This window comes from Budorcas taxicolor, chromosome 24 (assembly GCF_023091745.1).
Source record: "Budorcas taxicolor isolate Tak-1 chromosome 24, Takin1.1, whole genome shotgun sequence".
Taxonomy (NCBI): domain Eukaryota; kingdom Metazoa; phylum Chordata; class Mammalia; order Artiodactyla; family Bovidae; genus Budorcas; species Budorcas taxicolor.
The window spans coordinates 36,275,048-36,296,289 of record NC_068933.1 but is presented as its reverse complement, the minus strand read 5'-3'; the positions used below and the strand labels follow the sequence as shown (position 1 = coordinate 36,296,289).

General features: G+C 41.1%; 1 protein-coding gene across 1 annotated transcript in view; it reads left to right on the top strand.

Moving 5' to 3' along the window:
• Positions 1-21,242, top strand: part of KAT6A (lysine acetyltransferase 6A) — a 104,413-nt gene that overhangs the window by 58,360 nt on the left and 24,811 nt on the right. The window contains exons 7-8 of the mRNA XM_052661309.1: positions 442-758; positions 3,214-3,332. Coding sequence (XP_052517269.1) covers positions 442-758; positions 3,214-3,332 — 436 coding nt within the window. The remainder of the gene's footprint in view (positions 1-441; positions 759-3,213; positions 3,333-21,242) is intronic.

The window sequence follows — 21,242 nt, the reverse complement described above, 5'->3', positions numbered from 1 at the left end:
GGAGTAACCCATCCTTATGTTGAGAGGTAACAGTCTAACTCTGAGTTGGTGCAAAGATCCTAGGAAGAGCCTTCATACCAGGAAGGGTCTTAGGTCTTCTGTGGTACAGCTCTCATTGTGTAGGTAAAGATACTTGTTTAAAGAGAATGTGATTTGTCTAAGATGTGCAGCTGGTAAGTGGCAGAGTTATGACTCACATATGCTGTCTGACTCCCGGCCTAGGATTCTTTTCATTATAAAATGCATAGGCTTCCAGGAAGTGGATGTTTCTAATAATATTACTTCTTAATCATATAATACTCATTACAGTTTATGGAGTATTCTTAACAATATGGATTTAAAACATACAGTTGTAGATATTTACTATATGTTATGTATTAAACAGAAACCTTATAAAGATTTCTTTTTAATAGCTCCCCCTTTCCCTGTTTGATTCCTTAGGTCAAAAGGTCCCTTCAGCAAAGTTCGAACAGGCCCTGGAAGGGGTCGGAAACGTAAAATCACTCTCTCCAGCCAGTCAGCATCGTCATCAGAAGAAGGATACCTAGAGCAGATAGATGGCTTGGACTTCTGCAGAGATGGCAGTGTCCCCTTGAAGTTCAATAAGAAAACCAAAGGGCTCATCGATGGCCTTACCAAATTCTTTACCCCTTCTCCCGATGGGCGGAAGCCTCGGGGGGAAGTGGTAGACTACTCTGAGCAATACAGAGCTCGGAAGAAGGGCAGCAGGAAGCCAAGCACTTCAGATTGGCCCACAGGTAAAGGCTGCTCGCCTGGAAACAAGGAGCATGCCAAGGCTGTTGCTTGGAATAACACTACTTATCTGGAGTAGATTTATATTTGATTTAGTAAAGATCGGTCTTGGGATATGAGAATATGTTCAAGGTCATGTATTTAGGTGATACTTGGGAGAAGGAGATGGCAACCCACTCCAGTGTTCTTGCCTGGAGAATCCCAGCGACAGCGGAGCCTGGTGGGCTGCCGTCTATGGCGTCACACAGAGTTGGACACGACTGAAGTGACTTAGCAGCAGCAGCAGCAGCAAGTGATAACAATGGCAGGAATTTAGAACCTAGAGATGAAGCTGGAGAGTGGACAAGTAGGAGTTTTCGAGAAAAGAAGATGCTTTTTTTGGTGGAAGCACGAAGAATCTGCCTACAGAAGTGTGGGTTATAACCTTGACTCAGGGATAGCTTTATATTCCATAAATTACAGAGTAAATCATGTGATGAGCTTCATATGCTCGCTTTTGTTCCTGGAAGGAACTGCAGTGAGTAGGGGTAAATAGGCTGCTGTTAATCTGAGCATAAGTGAAAGACCAACTTATTTGGAAATATGATGAGGTCATTGATTTTTTACTTCAGATCTTGGCAGATACAGTTGTAATTTTTCATGGATTATTCTTAGAGAGCCACAGCTTCAGACTGTTTGCCTATGTTTCAGGCTAAGTTCCCTCATTTTCAGATTAGATAAGATCTGTGAAGAAGAGTTAAAAGTGTAGCAGATAATTCAGGTCAGAGGAGACAGTGTTGATGAGCTGGTCTCATCGCTGTGGAGCTGACAGCACCAGATAGTGTGAAGGAAGTAGGAAGGGCTCTGAGCAAAGTCGAAGAGTGAGAGTGGGCTCTCAGTTCGTGGACTGTGTGTGCCCAGATGGTGCCTCATGGGCTGCAGGGGGCAGTCTGAACTCTGATTCCTTCCCCCGACTGTCCCACCGGGAATTGTACTCCCACTCCGTATCATTCCTATTTCTGTAAAGGATGGACCAGGCCACTGCAGGAGGGAAAGATCCTCATCCTTGTCAGATCCGCCCCCCTTTTATGCTGTATTGATTGACTTTTCACCTGAGTGGCAATCAACTAATTACGGTTTAGGCTTTTACTTTTTAAGTCTTTATCAGCCATGTAGACTGAAGATAAGGCCCACTCCGAGTACATTTATCTGAGAAAACATGCAGGCTGTTCAGGTTGGACTTAGGAAAGAATCTCATAAAGCAGAGGGTGATAAAAAGGGATTTCTGAATTAACCGTTTCACTGGAGGTAGATTATTAGAAGACTCTGCTGCAAGTGTTAGACATTTTCGGTCAGAGCAAGTGCATCGAGTGTGTGGAGAACCATTGCTGAGTTGGCTTTGACGGGCTCTATCATTTTGCCTCTGAGCTGCAGTTCAGGAGGCAGCCTGCACCATCTGGTAGAGTGCGTGGAGGGCTGTACCCGACCTGGGCCTGCGTCCGACTGTGGCACGCACTAGGGGGCAGTGAAGGCTCAGAGTATCTTCAGATCAGACACGTGTTTTTCAGTTTAGGACTATCGTGGAGAGTGAGCCCCTGTCCTGTTCCTTCTTCCACGAAATGAGTAACTGTGTATAAAGAACTGTCCCTAACGGGTCTTTTCAGCCGCACACGTTGAGAGAAGCAGCAGGACCGCATCAGTGTCATTTCCAAATGCAAAGGCCAATGCTCCGCTTGCTCCCCCGGTACCCCTCTCACTCGCTTCTTTGCCCATTTGAGGAAGGTGTGTCATTCAGTGAATGCTCATTTTAACTTCTTGTACTTTCCCAGAGGGTTACTGCCTGTGATCCTCAGGCTTTGGACTTTGTACTTTTAACGGGCACCCAGAATGGGAGGGGAGTTGGGGAGTTGGCACTGGGCATCAGTTAAAATAACCACTTGAAATTGACTGTTTTGTTGAGATAAGAATGGGTTGGCCTTATGAAGACTGTGGAATCATTGAGAATTTTAAGAGGAGCAGAGTTTTCTTGTTTTACTCTAAAGTGATGAACATTATGTCCTGCTATACCATAAACTTTTTCCATACTACCAAAGAATGAAAAAGCAACATTTGCGTGTTGACATGTGTTAAAAGTTTTATATTCTTGTTATTTCAGAATAGATTGCATATTCCTTAGACCTTTTCCCTGTTCTACTTTTTATATATACATGTATGTATATGTTGAAATACAGACTTGTTCAACGAAGTTTAAATTTAGTTGTGTAATATTTTTAAAAAGCTTTAAGTCAATTCAGGGTTTTCATTATAAGGCAGATATAATAGGTACATATCCTTTATTGACCAGGATCTTTCTGAAAGTCAGCTTAGTGTTGTCCTTTTCTCTCTTATATAAATAATAGTAAGACTTTTGAAATTTGTTCTAGTTTGGGTGCTGAAGTCATGATAGCATCAATAACATGTAAGCCCTTTCTTAACGTGCAGACAATCAGGACGGCTGGGATGGCAAACAAGAAAGCGAGGACCGGCTCTTTGGGAGCCAGGAAATCATGACTGAGAAGGATATGGAATTATTTCGTGACATCCAAGAACAAGCGCTGCAGGTAAAGTGGAATACTCACATTGGACAGTCAGTTTGTTCGTGGGTAAGAAACAGGGTTAATTATATTGTGGGTAAAGCAGTAGCAGTTTATTCATCCGTCTGGTCTGATGTGGTTTGTGCATGTCCATTGCTGGTTAAGGTGTTCTTTCCAAACCCATGGTAATTGGTTTGGTTTTGCAGATAAACACATTGCTTTAACTATCCAATGAGCTTGGTTTATTTTCTGTCTTATATGAAGAAGAGTTTAGGATTTGACTGGCACACAAACGAAAACCAAACCTCTCTCAGGTGATGAAACACATATTCATTAACTCAGGAAATATTTATTAAATGCTTGTGCCTTAATCCTTTGTTGTCACATAGCAAGATATAAACGTGCAGACACAGAGCCTGCTTATGTGCCAGCTGCTGGAGATGCCAAAGTAAATGACAGGATTCCTTCTCCAGCCAGGAGAGACTTGTAAATAATTTCCTTAATGTGGAAGTTTAATTATAGAATAGGTGAAGTGTGGGGAGTAGAGGAGGCAAGCCTGTACTTCTCTCTGGGGAGTTGGAGAGGCTTCATTGAGGGGAAATACTGCTTGAGCTGGTCTTAGAAATGTAAAGGAGTTTATCTGGATGACAAGGAATGTGGTCTCATTAGTTAGGAAAAACGGAAGTGCAAAGATCTGGAAGTATTCTTTGAAATGCAGAGAACAAAGGTGTAGATAATGGCAGGAGAAAAGATAGGAAAAGTGCAGGTGTGGATCATGAAGACTCTTGGATTCTGCTTATCTTTTGTCTTGCTCCTTTGCCATCAGCTCACTGTGTAAGCCAAGTTGAGTTCTATCTCTTATCTTGAAATTAAGAATTTATAAGGCCACTGCTGGGGATTCCTGATGTGTGGGTGAACCTCTTCGGATTCAAAGATTGACTAGTGAACAGATTGTTTATGTATTTTCTTTTAATTGGAGGATAATCACATTACAACATTGTGTCACTTTCTGCCATACAGCAAGGTGAATCAGCCGTGCGTGCATATGCCCCCCGCCGCTGAGCCTCCCTCCCACCCCGTCCCCCCCCAGGCCGTCGTGTAGCGCCGAGCTGGCCCCCCGTTTTGTCACGCAGCTGCTTCTTGGCAGGTGTCTATTTTGCACATGGCTGTGTGTATGTCGGGGCTGCTCTACGCATCTGTCCTGCCCTCTCTTTCCCCCACTGTGTCTGCAACTCTGCTCCCCACATCTGCGCCTCCATTCCTATGCATTTTTGAGAAATAACAACAACAGTATGAATATTCAGGAAACAAGCATTTCACCATCTTAGGACTTAACCAGGTTTGGCTTTGAGTCGGGGGATCTGGGTTCAAGCCTTGGTCTTTTATTGACTTATACTTCAGACAACTTGCCTATCCTCTAAAGGCATGCTCTTTTCCTGACAATAAGTAAAAAAAAAAAAAGTGTTACAGGTACTCTAGTAGGCGTTTACATGGTATTTAGTGGGAATTCAAAGGAGAGAGGAGTTTCCTCACTTTAAAAAAATTTTTTTTTCTTTTTAATTTATTTTTTTATTGAAGGGTACTTGCTTTACAGAATTTTGCTGTTTTCTGTCAAACCTCAACACGAATCAGCCATATGTATACCTATATCCCCTCCCCTTTGAACCTCCCTCCCATCTCCTACCCTGTCCCATCCCTCTAGGTTGATACAGAGCCTCTGTTTGAGTTTCCTGAGTCACACAGCAAATTCCCATTGGCTATTTAACATATGGTAATGTAACTTTCCATGTTCCTCTCTCCGTACATCTCACCCTCTCTTGCCCTCTCCCCGTGTCCATAAGACTGTTCTCTATGTCTGTTTCTCCACTGCTGCCCTGTAAATAAATTCTTCAGTACCATTATTCTAGATTCTGTATATATGGGTTAGAATACAGTATTTATCTTGCTCTTTCTGGCTCACTTCACTCTGTATAATAGGTTCTAGGTTCATCCACCTCATCAGAACTGTGACTCATACGTGTTTGTTTTTATGGCTGAGTAATATTCCATTGTTACATGTACCACAACTTCTTTATCCATTCACCTGTCGATGGACATCTAGGTTGCTTCCATGTTCTAGCTATTGTAAATAGTGCTTCAGTGAAAAATGAACATGTGTTGTCTTTTTCAATTTTGGTTTCCTCAGGGCCTATGCCTAGGAGTGGGATTGCTGGGTCATATGCTGCTTCTATTCCTAGTTTTTTAAGGAATCTCCATACTATCTTCCACAGTGGCTGCGTCAGTTTACATTCCCACCAACAGTGGAAGAGTGTTCCCTTTCTCCACACCCTCTGCAGCATTTATTGTTTGTAGACTTCTTGATGAGGGCCATTCTGACTGGTGTGAGGTGATATCTCATTGTAGTGTTGATCTGCATTTCTCTAATAATGAGCTATGTTGAGCATCTTTTTATATGCTTGTTAGCCATCTGTATGTCTTCTTTGGAGAAATGTCTGTTTAGGTCTTTCCCCCACGTTTGGTTGGGTTGTTTGTTTTTCTGACATTGAGTTGTATGAGCTGCTTGCGTATTTTGGAAACTAGTCCTTTGTCAGTTGTTTCCTTTGCTATTATTTTCTTCCATTCTGAGGGTTGTCTTTTCACCTGGCTTATAGTTTCCTTTACTCTGCAAAAGCCTTTAAGTTTAATCAGGTCCCACTTGCCCACACTGTTTACTTTTGTTTTTATTTCTGTTACTCTAGGAGATGGGTCATAGAGGATCTTGCTTTGATTTATGTCATCCAGTGTTCTGCCTATGTTTTCCTCTAAGCGTTTTATAGTTTCTGGTCTTACATTTGGGTCTTTAATCCATTTTGAGTTGATCTTTGTGTATGGTGTTAGGAAGTGTTCTAATTTCATTCTTTTACACGTAGCTGTCCAGTTTTCCCACCACCATGTATTGAAGAGGCTGTCTTTGCCCCACTCTATATTCCTTTGTCAAAAATCAGGTACCCATAGGTGCATGGGTTTAGTGCTGGGCTTTCTGTCTTGTTCCGTGGGTCTGTATTTCTGTTTTTGTGCCAGTATCATACTGTCTTGATGACTGTAGCTTTGTAGTATAATCTGAAGTCAGGAAGGTTGATTCCTCCAGCTTCATTCTTCTTTCTCAAGACTGCTTTGGCTATTCAGGGTCTTGTGTGTTTCCATATGAATTGGGAATTTTTTGTTCTAGTAAAAAATTAAAAAATTTTGTTCTAGAAAAATGCCGCTGGTAATTTGATAGGGATTGCATTGAATCTATAGGTTGCATTTGGTAGTATAGTCATTTTCACAATATCGATTCTTCCTACCCAGGAACATGGACTATCTCTCCATCTGTTTATGTCATCTTTGATTTCTTTCATTAGTGTCTTATAATTTTCTGTGTACAGTTCTTTTGTCTCCTTAGGTAAGTTTCAGTTCAGTTCAGTTCAGTTGCTCAGTCGTGTCCGACTCTTTGCGACCCCATGAATGGCAGCACGCCAGGCCTCCCTGTCCATCACCAACTCCTGGAGTTTACCCAAACTCATGTCCATCGAGTCGGTGATGCCATCCAGCCATCTCATCCTATGTCGTCCCCTTCTCCTCCTGCCCCCAATCCTTCCCAGCATCAGGGTCTTTTCCAATGAGTCAACTCTTCGCATGAGGTAAGTTTACTCGTAGATATTTAATTCTTTTTGTTGCAGTGGTGAATGGGATTGATTCCTTAATTTCTCTTTCTGATTTTTCATTGTTAATGTATAGAAATGCAAGTGATTTCTGTGTATTGATTTTGTATCCTGAAGATTTGCTAAATTCACTGATTAGCTCTAGCAGTTTTCTGATACTGTCTTTAGGATTTTCCATGTACAATAACATGTCATCTGCAAACAGTGAGAGCTTTACTTCTTTTCCAATCTGGATTCCTTTTATTTCTTTTTCTTCTCTGATTGCTGTAACTAAGACTTCCAGAGCTATGTTGAATAATAGTGGTGAAAGTGGACACCGTTGTCTTGTTGAGTTTATGGGGAATGCTTTCCATTTTTCACCGTTGAGAATAATGTTTGCTTTAGGCTTATCATATATGGCCTTTCCTATGTTGAGGTAGGTTCCTTCTGTGCCCATTTTTTGAAGAGTTTTAATCATAAATGGGTGTTGAATTTTGTCAAAGGCTTTTTCTGCATCTATTGAGATATGGTTTTATCATACGGTTTTTATCTTTAAATTTGTTAATATGGTATATCACATTGATTGATTTGTGTATATTGAAGAATCCTTGCACATTCCTGGAATAAACCCAACAAGATCATTGTGTATGAGCTTTTTGATGTGTTGCTGAATTCTGTTTGCTAAAATTTTGTTGAGGATTTTTGCATCTATGTTCATCAGTGATACTGGCCTGTAGTTTTCTTTTCCTGTGTTGTCTTTATCTGGTTTTGGTATCAGGTGATGGTGGCCTCGTAGAATGAGTTTGGAAGTGTTCCTTCCTCTGCAATTTTTTGAAAGAGTTTTAGAAGGATAGGCATTAGCTCTTCTCTAAATGTTTGATAGAGTGCTCCTGTGAAGCCATCTAGTCCTGGGCTTTTGATTTTTGGGAGATTTTTGATCACAACTTCAGTTTCCGTGCTTGTAATTAGGTTGTTCATAATTTCTATTTCTTCCTGGTTCAGTCTTGGAAGATTGAGCTTTTCTAAGAATCTGTCCATTTCTTCCAGGTTGTCCATTTTATTGCCATATAGTTGTTCATAATCGTCTCTTATCATCCTTTGTATTTCTGCATTGTCTGTTGTAACCTCTCCTTTTCATTTCTAATTTTGTTGATTTGATTCTTCTCTCTTTTTTTCTTGATGAGTCTGGCTGAAGGTTTGTCAATTTTGTTTATCATCTCAAAGAACTAACTTTTAGTTTTATTAATCTTTACTCTTGTTTGTTTCATTTCTCTACCATTTATTTCTGCTCTGATCTTTGTGACTTCTTCCTTCTACTAATCTTGTTTTGTTGTTGTTGTTTTCCAGTGCAGGTGTAGAGCGAGGTGGTCTGTCCGATGTTGCCCTGCTTCTTGAGGCAGGATTGTTTCGCTGTAACCTTCCCTCTTAGAGCTGCTGCTGCTGCATCCCACAGGTTTTGAGCTGTTGTGTTTTCATTGTCACTTGTTTCTAGAAATTCTTTGGTTTCCCTTTTGGTTGCTTCAGTGGCCTGTTAGTTATTTAGAACGTGTTGTTCAATCTCCATGTGTTTGTGTTTCTTACAGTTTTTTTTTTTTTCCTTGAAATTGATATCTAGTCTCATAGCATTATGGTTGGAGAAGATGCTTGATACAATTCAATTTTCTTAAATTTACTGAGGTTTGATTTGTGACCCAAGATGTGGTCTAGCCTGGAGAATGTTCCACATGCACTTGAGAAGACGTCGTCTTCTGCATTTGGATGGAATGCCCTGAAGATATCGATGAGATCCATCTCATCTAATGTATCATTTAAGACTTGTGTTTCCTTATTGATTTTCTGTTTTGATGATCTGCCCATTGGTGTGAGTGGGCTGTTAGAGTCTCCTGCTATTACTGTGTTCCTGTCAGATGTGTTCGTGTTTGTCTTATGTATTGAGATGCTCCTATGTTGGGTGCATAGATATTTACAATTATTCTGTCTTCCTCTTGGATTGATCCCTTGATTATTATGTAGTGTCCTTCCTTATCTCTTGTAATCTTTATTTTAAGGTCTGTTTTTTCTGATATGAGGATTGCTACTCCAGCTTTCTTTTGCTTCTCATGTGCATGGAATATATTTTTCCATCCTCTCACTATCAGTCTATATGTGTCTTGAGGTCTGAAGTGGATTTCTTGTAGACAGCATATATATGGGTCTTGTTTTTGTATCCATTGAGCCAGTCTGTGTCTTTTGGTTGGAGCATTTAATCCATTTACATTTGAAGTAGTTATTGATATATCTGTTACAATTGCCATTTTCTTAATTGTTTGGGGTTGATTTTGTAGATTTTTTTCCTTCTCATATTTCTTGACTATATATTGTTGTAAGTTTTGTTTGGTGGTACTGAATTCTCTCACCTTTTGCTTGTCTGAAAAGCTTTTTATTTCTCCATCAATTTTGAATGAGATCCTTGCCAGGTACAGTAATCTTGGTTGTACTTTCACTACTTTCTAGGTTCAGTAATCTTTCAGTACTTGAAATATATCCTGCCATTCCCTTCTGGCCTGCAGAATTTCTGCTGAAAGATCAGCTGTTAAGTGTATGAGGTTTCCCTTACGCTTATGTTAAGTGTATGTTGCTTGTTGCTTCTCCCTTGCTGTTTTTAATATTCTTTGTGTTTAGTCTTTGTTTGATTAATATGTGTCTTGCCATGTTTCTCCTTGGGTTTATCCTGTATGGGACTATGTGCCTCTTAGACTTGATTGACTATTTCTTTTTTCATGTTGGGAAAATTTTCAACTATAATCTCTTCAAAAATTTTGTCATACTCTTTGTTTTTCTCTTCTTCTTCTGAGACCCCTAAAATTCAAATGTTCATACATTTGATATTGTCCCAGGAGTCTCTGAGACTGTCCTCAGTTCTTTTCATTCTTTGTACTTTATTCTGCTCTCCAGAAGTTATTTCCACCGTTTTATCTTCCAGCTCACTGATTCATTCTTCTGCTTCAGATATTCTGTGATTCCTTCTAGAGTATTTTTAATTTCAGGGACTGTGTTGTTTGTCTCTGTATGTTTATTCTTTAATTCTTATAGGTCTTTGTTAATTGATTGTTGCATTTTCTCCATTTTGCTTTCAAGGTTTTTGATCATCTTTACTATCACTATTCTAAATTCTTTTCCAGGTAGTTTGCCTATTTCCTCTTCATTTATTTGGAGTTCTCTGTTTCTAGTTTGTTCCTTCATTTGTGTATTATTTCTCTGCCTTTTCATTATTTTTTTTAACATACTGTGTTTGAGGTCTCCTTTTCCCAGGCTTCAGGGTTGAATTCTTTCTTCCTCTTGGTTTCTGGGCTCCTAAGGTTGGTCCAGTGGTTTGAGTAAGCTTCGTCTAGGGTGAGATTGTGCTGAGTGTGTGTGTGTTTGTCTTTCCCTTGATGGGCAAGGCTGCGGAAGGGTAATCCTGTCTGCTGACGGCTGGGTTTGTGTTTTTGTTCGGTCTGGTGCTTAGGTGCAGTGTGCTGCACAGGGTGCTGCTGGGGGTCGGGTGATGCCGGGTCTTGTGTGCAGGTGGTGTCCTCTGTGTGAGCTCTCACTCTTCTCTCCCTAGGTCAGTTCTCTGCTAGTCCAGGCTCTTGGCGTCAGTGCTCCCTCTCCAGAGGCCCGGGGCTTGATCTCAGGTTTTGCGTGGTTTTCTGTCTTCGTGTCCTCTGGTGGGGTCCCCCTGTCTGCTCTAGCTCGTGTCGTGCACGCACTTCTGTGTCTGAAGGTGTGCTCCTGATGTATCCGTGGAGAGATGTCCTCCACGTCCACACACTCCTCCGCCGTCTTGTTCAGTCATGTTGTCGTTTCTTCCCTTTTTAAGAACCTTTTTTCCTGAATTAAGTTGCAGATATGTACTAATGCTTTTTACTCCTGTTTACTTGTGTATATTTCCTAAAAGCAAGGACATTCTTATAGGTGACCACAGTACAGTCCAGATCAGGAGTTTACACCCATGAAACATGTTATCTAATCTGGAGACTTTATTCTGATTTCACCAGTTGTACTGCTAATTTTCTTTATAGCAAAAGGAAAGGAAGCCTTGTCCTGGTCAACTAGCCAACTGAGGATTGTGTGTTTTGTTTACTCATTATGTCTCCTTATTCTCCTTTACCCTGGAACAGTTTCTCAGTCTTTATTTTTCATGCCCTTGACATTTCTGATGAGTGCAGGTCGTTTATTTTGTAGAACATCCACAGTGGTGATGTGTCCTTTGATCACTTGGTTACAGTGATATCATGCCATGTTTCTTATCTGTGAATTAATTTGCCCTCTGTAATTAAGTAATTTTGGGGTATGTACTTTGTTTAAATATGTGCTGTTTCTCAACAGATTTTACCCTCTAGACTTTGTTGGTTGCTTTAGATGGAATTAGATGATTTTATAATTCCATCATATATGTCTTTTAATTGGCATACTACTATAATGAAGAGCTTTTCCTTTTTTCTGTCTATCTATCTATCCTTCCATCCATCCGCCTCTCTATGACTTACAGATTCTTATTTAATGAGTTATCATTTGTTTTTACTGGTATTTATTTAGATGCTCAGGTTGTTCCAGATTTGGGCAGGGAGAGCTTCTTTGTGTGTGTGTGTGTGTGTGTGTTATTTTGTCCAATTTATTCTATTCATTTGGTGATTTTTAAAGTTGAGGTATAATTGGCCTCAATTTTATATAACTGTAAAAAAGTTTCAAGCGTACAGTGAAATGATTCAATATTTATATAGCCCATCTCCGTATCTGCTTTTAGCCACAGCAGTATATCCTAGGCTCCTGCGTTCACGTTGTAGATTCAGCCATTTCTCTGAGAATCCCTGGTTCCTTTTTTGGAAAATGGGCATCAGCAGTAGCTCTGTTCTTTCACTTTCTCAGGCCCAAAGAAGTGTCATCCTTGATTTTTTCTGTCTCATACCCGTACATATTCAGTTCATCAGCACATCCTGTTGGTCCTACCTCCAGAATATCTCCAAAACACGACTGCTTCTTTCCCCACCCGCCTTCTTAGCCTGAGCTGCCTTCCTTTCCTCTTGGGCTGCTCTGATGTCTCCATACTTATGTGCTTGCTTCCACTTCTGCTGCTCACCCCAGTGTCTGAGCTGTATTCTTTACACGGGGGCCAGAATAAATGTTTTCAGACTTTCCACTCCTCTGCCCAGAAAGCCTCCAGTGTCATTCAGTCCTGCTGAGTCTATTTAAAGAGATCCACTGTGACTGTTCCTACCCGTGTCGCACATTGTCCTCCCATTCTGGCCCTTGTTCACACCTCACCAGCCACAGGCCTCCTCTCTCTTCCTCAGATGCACCAGGCACACTTCCGCCTCGGAGCCTTTGCACTTCCTGCTCCTGGTCTGCATGGTCCTTCCTCTGGTCCAGAGAGCGAGTCTGCTCACTGCTCACTCTGTTTAGGTCTCTGCTTCTGTCTTCTGTTAGAGAGGCTCTTCTAACTCCCAAACTGAAACAACGTGCGTTTATCCCCACCGTGTCACTCTTTGTCCCCCTACCTGCGTGCTTGTCCTACAGGCTACTCACCACTTAACTTATCAATGTAAATACTCATTTCTGGAATGGCAGTGCCTTGAGAGCAGGTGCTTTTTTTTTGGTCACTGCTTTATACTGAGTATTTGGAATATAGTAAAGGCTCAGTAAATATTTGTCTACTGAGTGGATATTTAAATGAAGTTTTCTATTGGGTGAAATGAGCCAGAAGTTGTAATAATAGGTGTGAAGAGAAAAGATGTGAAGAGGACAATGACTAGGGAGAGTTAAAAGGGGTGCTGAGCCTTGCTGAGGCCCAGTGGAGACAGTATGTTTCTTCCAGTGTTTTATTAAGCTTGTGATTGTCCATGTACATATCTGGCACCAAGGAAATAGGCAGCTAGACTTGTGCGTCCTAACCTGTGCTGATCCTCATAAGCACACTATGGAAATAATTTAATGCACTACCGTGCAGTGAGCTGAAGTTCTAATGATGATATCTCCCCATGAAGTCCACTCATTTAGAATTCATGTGCCTGGCGTGGAGCTGGAGCTATAGGGTAGACAGACAGTCACAGACTCTGCCTTCATGAAACATTCAGTCTCATGAGTGCAACAGATAGTAAACAGTTGTACAAATAAGTCTGTTGTTACAAGCTGATAAGTAGTGGGAACAAAGTAAGAAGGTGGTGAGAGGGCATAGTAGACATTTCCTGTACCAGTCTCTGGTATTCCTAGGCAGTGATAATTCACACAGGGACTTAAAAGATGAGTAGAAAGTCAGCAAGGCAAAGAGCTACTGAGGAGACATGGGGGGCTGCCTGTACACGTGTGGAGGCATAAAAGAACTTGATACATTTGAGGAAATGAGAGAAGGCCAGGACAGCCAGAGTGCAATGAGCAAAAGCCACAGACGATGAAGCCGGAGATAAAATGAGGACATAAGTTAGGACTGGAGTGTTTATTGCACTCGTAGTGCGAAGGTATTGAATGATTTAAAAAGATGGTGTTTCCATTGTGTTTTATTGTAGGATATACCTACAGTATATCTCTACAGTATAGTAGGATATACCTACAGTATATCTCTACAGTATAGCAGGATATACCTACAGTATATCTCTATAGTATAGCAGGATATACCTACAATATATCTCTACAGTATAGCAGGATATACCTACAATATATCTCTACAGTATAGCAGGATATACCTACAATATATCTCTACAGTATAGTAGGATATACCTACAGTATATCTCTACAGTATAGCAGGATATACCTGCAGTATATCTCTACAGTATAGCAGGATATACCTGCAGTATATCTCTACAGTATAGCAGGATATACCTGCAGTATATCTCTACAGTATAGCAGGATATACCTGCAGTATATCTCTACAGTATAGCAGGATATACCTACGATATATCTCTACAGTATAGTAGGATATACCTACGATATATCTCTACAGTATACCCTTGTTCATCTCTTTTGTATATAGTAGTATATATCATCTGTCCCTTTCCCCTTTGGTAACCATTAGTTTGTTTTCTATGTTTGTGTCTTATTTCTGGTTTTTAAATAAATGTATTTGTGTCTTTTTTTTCTTTTTAGAGTCTACAAATAATGGTGTCATGATAATTCTTTTGATGGCTGAGTAGTATTCCATTGTATGTATACACCACATCTTCTTTAATCATTGAATGATTTTAGCAAGGAAATAGAACAAATATGAATTAAATTTTCTTTTTTTAGCCACTATATGAATGGATTGAAATTCTTCACATTCCAAGCCAAGAGCAGAAGCAGGGAAGCAAATGTAGAGGCTTTTTCAGTGATCGAGAAGAAAGAAGATGGTGACTTAGACTAGAGAGGCGGCAGTGGAGATGGGGGAGAAGATGAATTTAGAATCCTTTTCAGAGGTGGAGTCGGTGTAACTTGGTAGATTTGATGTGTAGTTTAAAGGAGTAAGGGGATGTTAAGAACAGCTTCCAGGCTCTCTGACCTAATGTCCTAGACAAAGTGAGTTAAAGCAGTGGGGGGACTCACTATTGATTAGATTAGATGATGTTTTTAAATAATAACAGCATTTATAAACATAACATACAGAGTCATTTTGGAGAGCCTAGACAAGCTGTAGTAGAAACTGCTTCAACCATTGTTCCACAAATCTTGCAGGAAGATTTTATTACAGTGTCTTAGATGGCAATCCATCCAATCAATAGCTCATCATATTTTAAGTACCTACCCTGTTCTAGAAATTGCTAGGTGCAGGGGCTGTGAGTGAGACATAATTTGAATTCTCATAGAGCTTTAACCAGTCACAAAAGCAGCTCCCCTTAGTGATAGCTTATAGTGATGATCTTGAGCAATTAAATTTTGTGTGATATATTACCTAAGTAAGTCAAACATTATTGAAGTATTTCACAGGGTTTCTTTTTTTCACCCCCACTTCAAGAAGGGTCATTTAATAATTGGTTTTGCTTTTTGTTTGCTTTTTGAAGAAAAAAAAAAAAATTTCAGGAGAAGGGTATAGTTTGCCTGGTACTATGTTCCATCGTTAGTAGCTATTCAGTGAACACTTCCATAAAAAAACAGCCACCTCTTAAAAAAAAAAAAAAACAGAAGCATAAACAGAAGCATAAGAAATTGGTAGTATAGGGTTTTATTTGGAATTATCTTCCAAAAGTGATTTTGTGAACTTGGAAGGAATGGTTTTTCTTAGAAGATTCATCACTGAAAAGAAACATTTGTATTTAAGTTATTACGTTGAAGAGCATGACAGCCTCCTCGAAATATATAGAATGGGTTTTTACATAAAATATCACCAAATAGTGTATTATATTTCCTTAGTAATTTTAGTGCTTTCTAATTTTGAAGGGTTTGATTGTGTGTGTGTGTGTTTCTAGAAAGTAAATAGCGTTTTTGAAATAACTTTTTTCTTTGCATAAAGAATTTAACAGTTATAGAAATGAAATAAACTAGGTTCAGCAACTCTCTTCACTCTGAGAGTTGTTATCCCTATCTAATTATTTTTTTCCTTGGAAAATATTTATCTTAGAATTACCAAAATGCATGTGAAAGCATTGACATTTTACCCTCAATGTCCCAACTACCTAAGCAGTCATTCTCAAGCCAGAATGCACTTTAAAATCACCTTTTCCTGCCTAGGCCCTGTTCAGATATTCATGAACTCCAGCGACTGGGGAAAAGGGCCCGGGCATAGTATTAGGAAATGCTCTCTAGGTAGTTTTGTAATTTGAAACTGCTCGAAGATAGGCATGCCTATTAGCTACTACTCCAATAGGAAAATCAAGATGCAAACTCACTCTAAGCCGTGAGTTCTCACCCACAGTAACTGTCTGTAGATTTTTTGACAGTGGTGGACAGGTAGGTAACCAGTGTATAGAGCTTGTTTGGTGAATCTTCACCTTCTGGACAGCCCACCTTGGACACAGTGTGGGACAGTCCTTACTCTGGCCCAGCAGCTGCGTTGAGCCTGGTGTCAGGGCGCACATCTGGAGTTCCCGCCCCCTTCGTGGCAGATTTCTGGGTTTGTTTGAGTGCCCGGGGCACGCTTCTTGAAGTCCGCTCCACGCTGCACTTGGGCGTGTCCATGGTGTGTTCTCCGGTTACCTCCTTGTCGATGGCCGACTGGCCCTTCTTCTTCTTGCTGCCCTTCTTTGTGGGAACCATCCTGCTGGACTGGACAGTTTAGCAAAATTTTATTGAATATTTAAGATAGTGGTTAAGAGCCTAGGTATTAGAAATAAGCTGCCCTGGTTCAAATCCTGTCTCTGCTGAGTGACCTTTGTCAACTAAGTTACCTAATAGGTTTGTTGAAAGGATTAAATGAATTGATATTTGCAAAGCACTTGGTGTGTCATACATGTGGTGAGCACTGAGTCAGTGCCAGTTTCTGCTAGCTGTTTTAGTGGTGGGTGCTGGAAACCCACAGACACATAGGCGCTGTGTCCCTGCCCCCCAGACAACATGCGTTCATAAGCCAGCAACTGAAGCCTTGTGGTTCGTCATGGGGGGCCTGTTATTGCGTTCTAGGTTCACTACCTTCACCATTATGTGTCAGCTTTTGCATTTAATAAAATCTTGCTGTTACTTGCTCCCGTTTCAAACATCTGAAGAAATTGAAGCCTTTGAAGGATTATCATACCTGGAATTACATAGTTAATCAGTATCAGAATTAGCATTTGAACCAGGCCGTGTGACTCCAGATCTTTAACCCTTGACTGCTAGTCTGCGGTAAATGTGCTTGAGATGCCGGGAGAATGACAGCGAGGCGTCTGCCTAGGCTGTGCATGTCGTCTTCAGGGAGCAGGTGGTATTTGACTAGGGTGTTCAAGGAATGAATGAGAATTAGCTACTGGATGGGGAGAGGAGGGCATTGCTCATGGAATAGTTTGGGTTTGAGAAAGGTTACTGAACACTTAGAACTGTGTGTAATTTCTTTGGTTGGCGTTCAGTTAAGAGATGAGGTTGGAAAGGTGAGTACAGACCAGAAGACCAGGTCACGAAGATCCTGTGGTCCATGTTAAGCAGTCTGTACTTTGCTTTCTAGTTACGGTGGTTCTTTAAAGTAGTTAAATAGCTCTTGAGGAGCTCCTGAAGAATTAATTTTAAAGAGGACAGCATGGTTGTATTTGCGTTTAGAAACCTAGTTCTGGTGATGCAGTGTGAAGTGGGTCAAAGAAGCCCTCCAGTCCAGCGCTCACAGTGGTCAGTGAGGGCTGACCAGGGCCTGGATGAAGGCGGAGGGCGTCCAGGAGGCAGAGGTTGTGCGAAGGATTAGGATAGGATGGGAAAGGCAGAGTGCTGGGTTCAGTTGGGGTTAAACGAAAGGACAGGACCACATAGTTCCCAGTGTTCTTTTCTGAGTGGATGATGATCCTGGATGTGGGAAGGGGAGCTTCTTTGGATGGTCTCTGCCAGTCGTGGTTACACAGATTGGGTGCTTGTGCGAAGTCTAGACTGTCGTGTATATCGATGTGGAGATCAGGAGGGCTTCCAGGTAGGATTGCCAGGTTATCAGCACACAGGTGACAGCTGAAACTGCATGGTAATAGCTGAAGTTGTTAACGTAGATGACGTTCACTTAACGGTAAACGTTGCCGGGTGCTGGTTACCGTGTGTACTGTTGGGCACTAGAGATAAAACAGGGACCAAAGCAGACTTTTCTTAAAAAAAAAATTATTATTCTCAGGAGCGAACAGTTTAGTAGTGGGGATGGGTTAAAGTAAATACTGTATCATGTGGTAACATTATGGAGAAAAAGCAGGCAGTGGGGGGCAGAGAACTCTGAGGGGAGGGATAGATTTGTGCAGTTTTGAATTGTTGAGCTAGGGACTGTCTACCACGTAGCAGAAGGCTGAACAAGGTGAGGGAGTGAACAGCAGAGTATTGGAATCACAGGCTGGGGGCAGGGGCTTGTGCGTGGAACAGTCCAGGAGATACACGAAGGCCACGCGCTCGCCGACACTTGGCATTTTCTGGGGGTTTATTTATTTTTAGTAGCCGTCCTAATGGGTGTGAATGGGTGTGATTTACAGTTGCATTTCCCTGGTAACTGGTGATGTTGAACATCTTTTCATGTGCATATTGCCCATCTGTATATATATCTTCTTTAGAGAATGAAAACCGATTAGAAGTCATTATATTGTAAGATCTTATCCTAATTCAGTTGTTTGGGAAACATAATCTGAACTGGTTTGAGACTGTATATATATGTGTACACATATGTATAGTCTTTGTTGTGTCAGTCGCTCAGTCATGCCCGACTCTTCGTGACCCGACTCTTCATGGTCTGTCCATGGAATTCTCCAGGCAAGAATACTGGAGTGGGTTGCCATTCCCTTCTCCAGGGGATCTTCCTGACCCAGGGATCAAACTTGGGTCTCCTGCACACAGACAGATTCTTTACCATCTGAGCTACCAGGGAAGCCCAATATATTCTTTAGTTATCCTATTTAATATGAATATTCATATGCTTTGCTGAAGAAATATTAAGGTATCTGATTATGCAGTGTTGTCCCAAACCCTACTGAGGCTGTTGATTTAAGATACATATACATACTGTAACACCTTTCTAACGAGGAAAGTTCACAATTCCAAAGCACATTCTATTCCAAGCGTTTTGGGTAAGAGGCTATGGATGTGTACTTTGGAAAGCTAAGTTCTAGTTCAAAAAACTTTACAAACTTTTGGAGTTCAGAAATTAATAATTTGTCCTGTCTCGGCTTGTGCCTGCTGGTTCTTTTCTGTCTGTGCTTCACTCTTGCTGGCCCTGTGCTGCCCTTCTCTAGCTCTCAACTTCTCTGAGCCTGGTTTCCCTCCCCGACATCCCTCCCCGTCTGTGGAGTGGGCATGTGTTTCCTGCTTTGAGGACTGAATGGGGAATGATGGAGAAGACAGTGCAAGATGCAGGGTCTGCCCAGGCAGTACCCCACACATGCTGAGGCTCTTTCTTCCAGTTCATGCTCTCTCCACCTCGCAGCATGTGACCTCATTCTTACACATCTCTTTCATCAGGTAACTTTTAATCCTTAAGGAACAGGACTGTTTTTTATTAAAGTTTTCATGGGAAATGTTCCAATGTCAGAAAGACATATCTTCCCCCACCATTGCACATTCTCGTGCTGATACTAAGGGGAATCCTACCTTCCACTCCCACCTCAAAGTGTCATTCCCACAGGGAATGAAAAAGAAACGTCTGGCGGGGGAGGGGGCAGGGCTGTGTCACCTTCAATTGTGATTTTCCTTTTGTACCAGATCTAGACTGTGGGTCTCTGTATGCAAGAGTGGTCTCTCTCTATTGGATGGAAGTGGAGTTTTTTTGCAGAAAAGTAACAGTCTTTTCTCCAAAATGGCTGGTAATAAGTTTCATTATTTAGAATAGGCATATTTAAAGATACCTCTTTTGATTTAGCCCAATTACTAGTGTGTTCAGTGCCCCCTCCCGTGTTTTCTTAGGTTGGACAGTCCATTCTGGCCCAGAATGTACGTCTTGTTTTAGCCGTTCTGGCGTATTCAAATGAGAAGGAAGGCGCAGGGTGGGAGCACCTGAGTTAAAAGCTTAAAAAACTTATGTGCTCTTGATTTGTTAAATACCCACTACTTTGGAAAGTTGCATATTTAATGACATTTTGACTGAAATTTACACAGGAAATCAAAGATAACCTTGTAATTCAGACTTGGCAGTTCGATTTTGGCAAGGACTGGGTTAACGGGTGGTTGGGTGCACCTGTTCCTTCCTGACTGCGCAGCCTTTGTTGCTTCTGCACGCTGGCTCAGAGGCTTCTTTCACAAGGGAGCTGGAGGGTGGCCGGGCGTGTTTCCTAGCGCAGGAGGCCGAGGGCCCTGACGGCAGGGAGGTGTGCCGTGCCTCCGGCCTTCCGCAGACCCTCTTAGTGTCGGCGATGTGCAAACAGCTGTACTGGAGCTGGGTGTCCACCTTCACGTCAGGCATCCGCCTGGAGGAGCGCCCGGCCGCGGACGGGAAGGCTCTCCAGCAGCAGGTGATGTCGCCGCAGGTGCGTGGTCTCGCCCTGTGTGCATCCTGTGTGATCCTTGGCTCAGGAGGTTAGATTTGGTTTCTGACTGGTTATTCTGATATTTTCTGTGTTACTGTTCTTCTTATTTGGAGCTGTGAAAATAGGCTAAAAGTTGCTACTTTGTGAATTACAGTACATGATTCTGGAATGTAGTTTAAAGAACAATGTGTTTAAAACCTTTTGCAGAGCTCTGTTTGGCTTTTGAGAAACAAAATCTTACTCTAACCCCATCTTGTGTTTTTCTTTTTGATTTTTGCCCTTGAAAGAGCCTCAGTGCTCCTTGGTGTCGTATTACAGTTTATCAAACTAACAGATGTTTGTTTTTTGTTTTGAGGTGTCTTAAGGAAGAGGTGAGGTTTCACCTGGCTATGCTCCAACATGAAACCTGAGATACGTCCCTTGGCCTTTTAGAAAAGGGAGTGGTTAGAAAGACCAGAGGGAGTCCTGAGATGAGTTATGGTGAAGAGGCTTTTTCTTTATAAAGAATATAAATTTGATATTGTATCTTTTCAGATTTGTTAGAGGTGGGGGTGGGGTGCGGTGTGTGTTTGTCATGAGCTCCAGCAAGGGACTTTTAGTAATCTCTCAGTGGTTTTTAAAGCATAAAATGGTGAAGGGTAATTTTGATTGCTCCTTTTAAAAGTTATTAATATTTGTGTTAAATTAGGTTGAATCCCAGCTCCATTTTTAAAAACCTTAATTCATGTTTATAGAATATCCATGATAATTATACGTGGTTAGGTATTATATGTTATATATACAACACACACGGGGACATACCTTCTTTTATTGCTCTTCAGTTTATTGTGCTTCACAGGTAATAATGTTTTTACAAATTGAAATTTGTGGCAACTCTGAGTTAAGCAAGTGTTATCAGCAAGCACCATTTTTCTAAGAACATTTATTTGTTCATTTCATGTCTCTTTATCACATTTTGGTAATTTTTGCAATATTTCAAACTTTTTCATTATTATTATATTTGCTCTGGTGATCTGTTATGGGACTTGCTGAAGGCTCAAATAATGGTTGGCATTTTTCAGTAATAAAATATTTTTAAATTAAGGCATGTCCGTTTTTTTTTTTTAAGACATAATGCTATTGCAAACTTAATAGACCAGAGGGTAAACATAATTTTTATATGTACTGGGAAACCAAAAATTTGTGACGTGCTTTATTGTGCTTCTTACTTTGTTCCTGTGGTCTGGAGCTGAATCCACAGTATC